This window comes from Azolla caroliniana, unplaced genomic scaffold (genome assembly GCF_043228905.1).
Source record: "Azolla caroliniana isolate FFs.n. ecotype wild unplaced genomic scaffold, voAzoCaro1.0.p SCAF_2, whole genome shotgun sequence".
In the NCBI taxonomy this organism is placed as follows: Eukaryota; Viridiplantae; Streptophyta; class Polypodiopsida; order Salviniales; family Salviniaceae; genus Azolla; species Azolla caroliniana.
In genome coordinates, this window is record NW_028230437.1 from 26,891,385 (window position 1) to 26,902,746 (window position 11,362).

General features: G+C 40.2%; 1 protein-coding gene across 2 annotated transcripts; it reads right to left on the bottom strand.

Moving 5' to 3' along the window:
- Positions 1 to 429: 429 nt before the first annotated feature.
- On the bottom strand, positions 430 to 5,814 carry GN (sec7 domain-containing protein). Of its 2 annotated transcripts, XM_087315837.1 has the most exons (3): positions 5,670 to 5,814; positions 4,632 to 5,477; positions 430 to 4,524 (listed from the first exon to the last, which is right to left on the bottom strand). In XM_087315837.1, exons 2-3 carry the CDS (start codon positions 5,307 to 5,309, stop codon positions 937 to 939), a joined length of 4,266 nt encoding a protein of 1,421 aa, XP_087171963.1. In that variant the 5' UTR covers positions 5,310 to 5,477; positions 5,670 to 5,814; the 3' UTR covers positions 430 to 936. The 2 variants fall into 2 exon arrangements, with proteins under 2 accessions (XP_087171963.1, XP_087171964.1); XM_087315838.1 differs by lacking the exon at positions 5,670 to 5,814 and having other exon boundaries at positions 4,632 to 5,620.
- Positions 5,815 to 11,362: the final 5,548 nt, after the last annotated feature.

An 11,362-nucleotide genomic window follows, 5' to 3' on the forward strand; every position in this document is an offset into this window, starting at 1 on the left:
TCATGTCATAAATACTGTTTCCAAGACAATCTAAGACAGATTGATCTCGCACATATGGTATTGATGTGGGAAATTTCCATTGGAATAAAAGCCTCACCAAACCTGAATACTGTTTTTTTCACATTAGATCCCAAGAGCCATAGCTGTCATACCTTAGACTAGAGAGCAATATCATCTCCATAGTATAAATAAATAAAGGTAGAACGCCAGCGTAAGATGAAATATATTGAAAATCAAAGATTGCCCAAACTCGCAGAGAAAGAGATACCCCTGGAGAGATGAATTTATTTAATTGGTTGTTCGTTAGTCCATGATATCCATGGCATCACACAAGATATATACATCCCAAGTCCATTTTACCAAAATTGTTTAAATGTGTCTAGAACATGCAGTGGGATCAAAAACAGAGATGCAAATACAATGTCAAAATGAAACAAGGCCTATGACAGCCCAACAATATCCTGATTATAAACTGAATTGGTAGGTATTTTACAAGAATGGTATCCTCATATATGTGTCTGTGTGTTTCTAGCCTTTCATCTCATCTCCTTTTATGTTGGCTGGAATCAAGAGGTGCCCAAATCTACAGTGCTAGATGCTTTCAATCACACTGAAACTAGCGTGATTTGAGCACAATCATATACACAGTTGCCAATCTTCATATTGGCATGGTAGCACTCACACGTGTTAACCAGTGAGATTAGTTCCGAGAAACATGTCACTCATCATTTTGCTACGATCTCGCATGTTACAAGGATGACTTTGCATAGCCACATATCACATTGCTTATTTGGAGAATCATTGGTTCACATCCTTCTGGCACACTTAGATCCTTTGGACCCACTTGCCTCGCTAAGACCTTGAGTTGTTAATAATATTTGAGTGAAAATATATCTGGAACTTGCATCTTTCAGGAGAGAAAAGAGGAAAGTAGCATTATTCCTTCAGAATTTGTGTTTCTACTTTTTCTCCTGATCCAGATTCAAGTAGCTCTGCTCGTAGAGACGGAGAAATATCATGAACATGATGCCAAGTAAGTTCCCATAGGCTATCACCACCAATGCTACTCTTCTGAACAAGAACTCCACGAGCCTTCATTGCCACCAACATGTTCTTGACCACATCTAGAATCAGCTCTTCAATCTTTTGATTATCATTATCCCTCAATTTGGCTTCCCTGTACCTTTTCATTCGGCTGAGTATAGCTACCCATAGAGCCCGAAAGCTTGGAAGCAATGTAAGCTGATCCAAAAACTGAAGAAAAATTTGTGAAACTAACTTCGTTGCAGAATGAAGGGTATTCTCCATGTTGCGATACTCTTTTGGAGAATGTCTGAGAGAGATTTCAAGCAAATCATCAAGCAATACAAATACAACTTGATCGAAGCATTGACCCCATACTGATGGAAGCAAATACATATTCTCTGCAGCTGATAAGCTCTTTTGCAGAGATAATAGAGCGTAATTTCTTACCTCCTCTCTCGGCTCCCCACACACTTTCCTTAACCCATGAGCTAACCGAAGCCACATCTCTCCAAGCTCTTGCAAGCTTTTTTCTCTAGGATTGTTGGGTCCATTTTCAGTAGAAGCATCTGACCAGCGAATCAAACATTTAGTTGATTCGGACATAAGGTTCAATGCCTGAATGGATCTTTCGTTACCCCCAACTGACACTTCTGCAAATGCTCGTGCTGCATCTAAACAAAGCACATAGTTGGCTGGTGTTAAATGGGCACCATCAGCCATGATAAAAGATAAAGCTTCAAAACCAGTTTCAGATGCCTCAACATGGCGAGCTGTGATAGATAATAATGCAGAAACAGTTCGCCACCCCATAGGAGACCTTATATGTTGGGCATTTTTCTCCACAAGCTGCATCACTTCTTGTGTTATCCGCTTGCAAAAAGCATCTGCCACACGAGCATCAAGCTTCAAAATCAGCTGCAAAGACCGTAGAAGCTCTTCAGCAAGATCTTCTTTATACGGAAGCAACCTTTGACAAATGCGCAAAAGTCCAAAGACGGCCTTCTCAACAAGAAGGCACGGAATCAGTGTGGATTGAACAATATTTGATATGTGCTCATAGACCCCCGGCCAAAGAAGCATAATCCGGTCACGGTTATTAAGTGCAACAGCAATAAGTAGGTCAAGGCAGAAGTTGGCTGTATCTTCATCCTCACTTGAGCCGCCCGCTTTCTGGGGATGACCAGCCACCCAAATCAGTGCTCGGACTAATTGCAATAATGACTCAGCTTGTAGAAATTTACTTTCAGATATAATGTTATCGATGTGGCAAGCCTCAATGGCTCGCATGGTTCGTTGGTGCGCAGCCAATTGCTGCTCACTTGGTTGAGATCGAGGTTCATCAGTTTCTAGTGATAATAGCTGACTAAATCTCCCCATCAATCCTTGTGATCTTTTCTTAGCTCCAGAAGGTGGTAGGGCAATCGAAATTGCACCACCAGAAATAGGCCTTCCTTGCACTATAGCACTGCCAATTTCACCATCATCATTAGCAATACGAGCTGGTAGGAGGCCAAGCTTGTGTAATCTCAATATGCAATCCACTATATTCCTCCAGCTGGTACGTATATAGTCTCCATATTTATTGGCTATCTTAAATACTGTGACTGCTGCTGTACGAGCTTTTGTATCATCCCCAAATGCAATCACTGGTTCTTCCACAGAAGCAGGATTAAGTACAGTCATGAACTTGCAAAGAGAGACCACAAGATCATCTAACACATCCTCCAAATGATGACTTGATGATATCTTTGCCACTGCAAGAAAACCTTCTACACACATTCTTAACACATCTTCATCATCCTCAGAATGATCGAAGACAACCGAAATGGCAGCTATTGTGGGCCCTGATATGATTGCAAACATGTCCCGATCCAAGAATGGCCGAGCATCACATTTTATATACGGTGACGTCTTCTGTGACCTATGAATAAGACCCACCCATCTACTTGGTGTCATTTCTGTGACACCTACTGAATTATCGTATGTGATCTTTATCTCATTTCTGATAATAGAGCGGTATAATTCAGAGAGAAAATCCCGAGGCATATCCTTGCCACCATTAATGCTTCGATTATTCTTTATGAAATCCTCTTCAGTCATCTTCTTTTTCACCTGGGAATTATGTTGATCAGTGTTCAACATGATAAGGGAATAAGACAACAAGAAAGCTGCATCCTTATCTGCAAACATGTGTGATGATTGATCATAATATCGTCCAGCAAAGGCTTCTAAAACTCTTTGAATCTTTTGTGCTTCTCCAGGTAAACGGAAAGTTTCTAGAAAGGTACGCATGGCTGCATCCAAGGCCATGCCCTCAAAATCAAAGGTTTTTGCAAACTCTGCAAGAACCTGCAAACAAAACTCATCCGGGTCACCAAGAAAATCACCTAACAAGCTTTTGTCAAGGCCTGTTGTGAACCTAAAGAAGCATGCAACACTCTCAGGATCAAGCTTTTCGGGAAGGAGTCTAATCCCTTGCAAGAACTCGAGACCTTTCTTTGGATCTCGATTAAAGTGGTCAGCACCGATCATGAGTCTTCTTTTGATATATTTTTGGCGCTGAACAAAATTTACCCAACACTTCGCATCTTTATAATTCTCACATTTTAATCTCCAAAATGGGGCATAGTCTTGCCCCTCAATTTGTTGTAGCGGTAGAGCTATTGGTGCTGTTGAGCTTGCCCGTTCAGCCATGCTATGAATAACAGCAATGAGACCTTCTAAGGCCAAAATGTGCATAGCAGATAAGGGGCAATTCACTGGGAAAGCACTCTTTGAAAGAAGATTACCCAGGTCTTCAAATATATTGCCACAAGTAATATCACAATCAAAATTAGCATACATCTCTGGCATGAATGTAGATTGCCTACAAAAATCCACAAGGGCTTCCATTGCAACTTCTTGTTGTTGATATGTGGCTCCGTATTTCCCTTGGGCCAATCGAATTATAACACATGAGAAAAATGCTTCAAATTGTAGCTTCAAATGAGACCTGAGGTGATGATAAAGGTTGAGGACAATACTACAAACCATTGACAAAATAAGTGGATTAATAGTAGACAGGCCTAATTGCATAAGGAATCGGAAAAGGTCATCTTGCACGAGAGCAATTAATTCCGGATGACATCCAAATGATGAGCCACCCAATTCAACTGCTGAGTTGATCAAACCAAGGGCAAAAAGTGGAACATCTTCATCAATTGCAAGGAAGCTTTGACCACTTATTATTCCAGAGTCAACGATGTTTAAAAGAGAGCATAGATAGCGGAATATCTCCAGAATACCCACTATACCATACGGCTCAATTATTGAGTGAACCCTGTTCCCCAAAGAAGATTCAGATACTTGACCATTTTCTTCTCTTCCCTCATGTAGATCACCACTAGACCTAGCAGAGGCCCCATCTGAATTAGGGGTAAAATCGGATCCATGACCATTTGTAGAGACATTGCGTATTCCATCAATGTCTTCTATATGGGTGCTGTTTACATTATCACTCTGCAAGGTCCAAATATTTAAAAGACATGCACAGTATTATAAGAGAAACTTAAACACACATACAGTATGATATGTTGGATGAATCACTTAATAAATCGGATGTGTACCTCATGAGACCCACAACCAGAGCTCATCAAAAGCTTGAGAGAAGAATCAAGATCAGGCAAATGAGCAAATATAGTTCGGACAATTTCATGCATGCTATGCCGAGCAGTTCTTTGAAGAAGCTCGCCTTTGCTAACTGCCTGATGAACTACTCGGAAACAAGTATTAACCACAAGGCAAACATCGTGATCACTAAGCAAATCAGAAGCCGAGTGTTTCATAATCGCCACTAGAACTTGCAAAATCTTCATTAGAACCACTTCTTCTGATGCCAAATCGGTGACTTCAAATCGGCAACTAGTCACGGCATCCACGATATCATGAATAGCTTCAGCAACATGGGCGGTAAATGGGTCGAAGACCTCTAAAACCAATATCTTGTAAATGGCAGACAATGCGACACCAGTGATGAGCGCCCCAGTTTCATCCGACCTTATAACATCTAAAAACGGGGTAAGGTAGAGGGAAGGGTTGATTTTCGGCCATGGTTGTGACCAATTGAACATACTCCGACGTAATGCTTTAAGTGAATAAACCAAAGAATGTTCCATTTGGTCAGCATCTCCACCCATGTATCTACCTGCCCATCGTGCATTTCTTCTCATCACTGCTAACACAGCACCTATTTCTGAATTCACCATACATGCCAAAGCACCACTACTTCTAGCTAACTTCTTCATCTCTGTTTTTTGTTCTTTACATATATTATTTTTGTTTCTTTACTGCTTAGAGAAAATGTTTTCCCAAGAACCTAATGCCCAAAAGAAAAGAAAAAAGAAAAACAAAGGCTACTAGAGTTTGGTCAAAAAAGGACTTGTCCTCTCATATCAACGCCGTTTTGTGCAGATCTGTAAGTTGAAGCAAAAATGAGAAACAAAAAATAGGGTTTTAGATCGCCCAATTCCATCAGGGTCATGAGCAAATCCATACATTGATCAGAATTCATGAAATAAAAAGAACAAGCATGGAAACCCTAGAAGAATTCAGATCATTTAAAAATAACGGGGGGGGAGGGAGAGAGAGAGAGAGAGAGAGATTACCGATGGAAGCAGGAAGACAGGCACATTATAATTACCCGGACGGGAAACAGAGCATTCGATTTTATTCGATATAAGGGTGGGGAGAGAGGGGGAGCTCTCTCGAATACGAGGAAAACGAGGTAAAAACCAGCAATTGGGTCTCTGGTAGTATATGCATACATACACTCTCTCTCTCTCTCTCTCTCTCTGTCAATGTCTTTGGAAATCCTTGACCCCTCTTTCTCCAAAGACCAGTATGTATGTACTACACATGTACATTTCCTCTATGAAGAAGAATATGAGAAATGGGATGTCCACCTATCGCTTCCACGGTCAAGCGATGCCGTCCTCGGCCCACAACCATGCCTTCTTTCGTGCCCATATCATTTTTGTCCTGTTGTGCTCAATGCCCACCACCCGGAATATACGAATGGCCCAATTTCATTGGAACACATCAGGTGAAAGCACTACGTACCTCGATGTTTATGTTCAGGCACCTGCACCCAACTTCGAATCTATGGAGTTAAATCTCTTTTTGGTTAAAAAGAATCGTACTAATTATACATTTGACACCCCTTTTTCGTGGAAAGCTTGCATCCTCATCACAAATCGCAATGGAGAAGAAATCTCTCTCTAAAATTGTGTATTTCGTTGGGTACTCCACCCCCCCCCCATTGGAGACCATATTCTATGAAGTTGTATAACTTCATTATTCATAATGTCTTTGCAATATCATAGTGCTTTAAATATAAATCTTCCCACATGTTAGATCGCAATTAGTTCAGAAATGTTAGCATGCAATATGGTTTTCCTTGCTAAATCGTGGAATATTTCAATTGTTTCATGTGTTGAGTAAAGTCTCATGCAAGCCATCACTCTCCATGTTGAACGTATACTTTATGAACTAGATAGTTGAAATGCATTTACCACGCATTCAACTTGCATTATGTGAAGTCAATCTAAATCAAAGCTAAATTAACTGGTGTTATACTGGTATTCAAGTTTGTAGTCCTTCACAACATCACATAAAACGTTGAAAACTTTATTGACCAATAGGTTCCATGGTCTTACATTGATGTATGAACGCTTCATCTTACATGTGTCTCTTACTCATGTTTTTTACATCGTGGACTACGTGTGTTCATCCATTCATATTTGCAACATCATGATAGATACAGTTGTCTTCTTGATATGCATAGCCAAACTACTTGTAGATTGAAGAATTGGAGAAGGTGAAAAACAAGGAGGATTGATCACACAACAAGAAAGTATAATTCAAATGGACGAGGACCTTCAACTCCATCTTCATCAATTAAAGAAGCGAACCGATCATCAAATATATAAAGAATTAGTACTCCAAATGTGAAGGACCATGCAAATAAAGAAAAAATGGGTGAGGATGACTAAGTATTGATAGAGAAGCCAAGTGAAGAATCAAGATGAAGGGAGGGGTCAAGAAAGTGAAAAATAAAAGGAAGATGCAAATTTCAAAAGATAAAAAAGAAGCAACTTTCATATTTAGAGATCGAGTCATTGTTCACTTACGAATAATCATTATGCATATATATCTCAAGTCATGCAATAATTGGTTGTTGCAAAAGGACATGCTCAAACTTACAAGTTGTACTATGGGATACCATTTAACCAGTTGTGAAATTGACAACCATTTGAACCTTCATAGCAATAGAAGCCTGAAACAAATGGAAGTTGTGTCAATTAAACGTCACGAATGATTTTATGCATGGAGTTTTGGAAGAAAAGAGATGCGAGAGAATGTGAATGAGAAAAATGAGGGGATCTTTGTAGGGAATAGAGGAAAATGATAAAATTAGAGATCAAATCAGCAAAGTGCAATGAGAGGTGCTCGATGCACCACTTCATGGTTTCCTACACGTGTTCTCATTTCTACGTGGGGGGATCGTTTTTCGTAGGTGGCTTCTATGTCTAATCATTTAGCCACATGCATGCGATTGTAAACATCTCCATAAGGAGTAAGTGTGGGATATGAATCAAATTCAATCATCGTGTTATTGGTTGGATATGTTTGCCTCGGTGGCATATGTTGTTCATGTAGGTAGAGGCTCTCTCCTTTGCAATCCATAGCTTGTTATCACCCATAAGGAGTATTATTAGTGGTTTGATGGGATGTTATAAGTTTGTAATCACCAGTCTAAAACAAGATGAAAAATTCACTATGCTCAAGCCATGACAAAAGACTTGTCATAAGGGGCTTGCTAATTATCCTCACGTCTCTCCCACTAATCACACTATGTGCTCCAAAGTAGTCGACCACTTGGACAACACCAATGGAGAAACACGACCAACACTTCATTGTTCCTCAAAATGAAGTGGATGAAGTCATTGAATGTCATTCAAAGGTGGTGATTCCACCTACAACATTCCCAACCAAAGTCACACACATTCCCCAAGAGGCATGCACTAGATAGAGTCAATAGCTTGACCAACCCCCACAACTAGTCCTACCAAGACTCTTTGAGGACCACTTTGTTGCCTTAGCCTTCAACCCACCTTTTCATTTCAAAGAAAATCCACTTATGAAGACAAAAGTACCAGCATGAAGCGCGAGGAAAACACCGCATTGACCCTTGAGGCCACATTTCCTCTCTTACTAGCCAACATGCTCCACATAGATGATGGCCAAAGGTCAAAACATTGCCCAACACTTGGCCTCCACGATTGACATGCAACACTAGGCAATGAAACCCAACCAAGCCCACACTTAAAGCATCGGAAGAAGCAAACCAACAAAATTTGGATCCAAAACCCACTCACCCCCACCCAAGCTTTCCTCAATGAAGACATAATGTTGTACCCCTACTCTAATAAAACCTCGAAGAGCGCACCAAGGGGCATCTAATCACTTTTCTCGTGGCTTAGCAAGCAAACCACGTCTCCAATTGTCTTAGTCTACTGGACATATATCCCAAAACATAAAGTTAAGCCTATCATTAGATATGAGGCCCCTAGTTGGCATGGCCATTGTCCATTATTCAACCACTTCAAAACCTTTGACGTTGTGCACACTAAATTATTTATCATCACAACGGTATGACCGCCATGGACAACATCATTATCATGATGATTTGCCCCAATATCACAACCCCTTGACATTGGTCGATCCACTTGGCACTCATATGCCCTCTCCATAGGACCCATGATGGCCTCAACATGATCAAGAACCTAACCTCACATGCCAAAGAGCTCCCATCTTACATGCACCCATCAACAATACCACACATTCCCACTAATCAACATATGCAACCCAATTGCCCATAAGGTATTAGCATTGCACTATTACAACCCTTAGCTTGCTACTATTGTCACGAGGATGGCAAAGCCAACACCTTCAACCTTACTAAACTCTTGATGTGGAATCAAGCCTCGATAGTTCCATTATGACAATTACCTTCTTCCATTGAGAGTGAGTTGAATAGTAGTTGTTGAAACCACACTTACCCCCCTCTTGTAGTCAACTATTCATATGGTTATTTTAATCAAGAGTTTTGTCTTGTGTTTGTCTTTTTGCCTTTTTTTGTTCTTATATTGCTAATTCCAACTCCTTTTTATATTATTAATTTTGTACAAGTGATATGTGCAAGTCAGTGAGTGGAAGAGTCCATCAAACATCATGGAAGGTGAGGAGCGAATTGGAGAGGACCGTCACAAACCCACATTAGCAAAGAACTCATTTAACTCATTCAATTAGCAAAAGGAGCCCTTTTATTAGTTTTGTTGACAACTCAAGGGCCAAAGCCTCCCAAGAAAACAATTTATGCATGTCATTGGCTACAAATGATTCAGTTTTTGTCATTAAGTGCTAGAGATAAATTGTCCTTAGATGCTAGAGATTGTTCACCCTTATGCTATGAAAATGACAACTTTATAGATATTATCAAATTTTGGCCTACTAGGACGTGAACTAGTACCTTACATGTTATTAGCAAAATGCCTTAACTAATTGAGGTAACATACAATAATTAAATCGTTGTAGTTTCAATGAGGAATATTAGGTCCTAGGGTCTACTTTAGCCTATACAAGGTCCTTTGTAACCTCAAGATCTTTCCTTCCCAATTGTGCATTTCGAAGACCAACCATTGTTTCAAAGCTTATTTCGTGCTTGACATGTTTGATTCCTCCACCACACAAAGGGTAATATTTAACACCAATTGCTTAAGCACGTACGATAGGTAAGAAACGTGGCCTTAAAAATGTATGTTATAAATGGCTAATGGCTAATGGGCTTGTAATGTGAAATGGACCCTTACGAGTTTCCAACATGTATAAAAGGGCAAGAGCTATCACGTAAAAAAAGGCTTTGGATGCCCCAACTTTGGGGCTACCTTGGGTCCTCATTCTCTCCCCAGTGCATCTACCTAGAGCCACATTCCTCAATGTAGTTTTTCCACATTAATTAATTGTGATATGAATGTTATTTTTTTATTCCGTATTGTTTTAAAATTGAGAAACCTTATATGTTGTTTCTTCCTTAGTAATCAATTATCTTTGCAAAGTAAGACTAACATATTTCTTAATTAATGACAAATGTAGTGATTATGCACGTGTTAATTCTAGATTAATTGAAGATGCCTTCAAGGCTTCCATAAATTGGAGTGGATAGGTGTGTTAATTGGTGTCAATGTGCATGGTCTTTGCCATCTATGGAAATGTCCCCCAATCCCTTGGGTAGTCCACCACGAGGAAGGCAACTCCACAATACTTGATAATGAACATTAAAAGAGCAACTCTACAATGTATGAGTCGTGTTGGACCCTTCTAGGAATCTCAATTCACCATCATGTTTGTTTAATTATAATAAAATTGTTCTAATAAGGTGTTGAGGTTAAAAATATGGAAGGTACTAAAGTTTCTAGGGACCTATCTTTTTATACAATATTAACATTCCAAAATCATATGGTGTACATTTCGACCAAAGCTATTTGTTGTCACAAGAAAATCGTAGTGTTGGAATAGACTTCATATCGAGATATTAAGCTGTTATTTATTTAGTATGGTCAATCCCAACCCTTGTTGTTACACCCATCAACCCTCCTGATTTCCTTCTCATGGAAGAAGGGCGGCTGGTCCAAGCATGCAAGGGCGAATGAACTTACTTATTTCCATCGGAAATTATTTTTCCGTCTCATAGTTTCATATGCCCTTGCCCCAACACACTCAGGTCCATCTGGTAAACCTCACACACTCTCATGACTACTTGAAAACCGTCACATGTGTGCGAGAGACACGCGCACGCACGAATGGAAATCCGGAGGTGATCGATATGCGGACGATCCAATGAAAAGGATGGGGCAAGGGCCACGTGGAACAGAAGCAGGACGACAGCAACGAAGAATGTGCTACTACGCAGGCGAGGGCGATTTATGGGGGAGATAGATCCTTTTTTTTTGGGCCTTTTTGTTTGTTCCAGGAAGCCTAACAAGAGAAACAACATGAGCATGATGGATGGTCTTAAGTTAGTATTGCATATATGTATGTATGGATTATCTAGAATGTCTGGAGAGGATTGGGCAGAGAGGGATAGCCCACCAATGGCATGCCAGATGACATGGCACAACTTAACCCCAATCCAATCCAATTCCTCTCTCTCTCTCTCTCTCTTCTCTCTCTCTTCACCCCTCATACAGACATAGCCCCTTCCACACATTCACTCACTCAATTCACAGCATATCGAGAA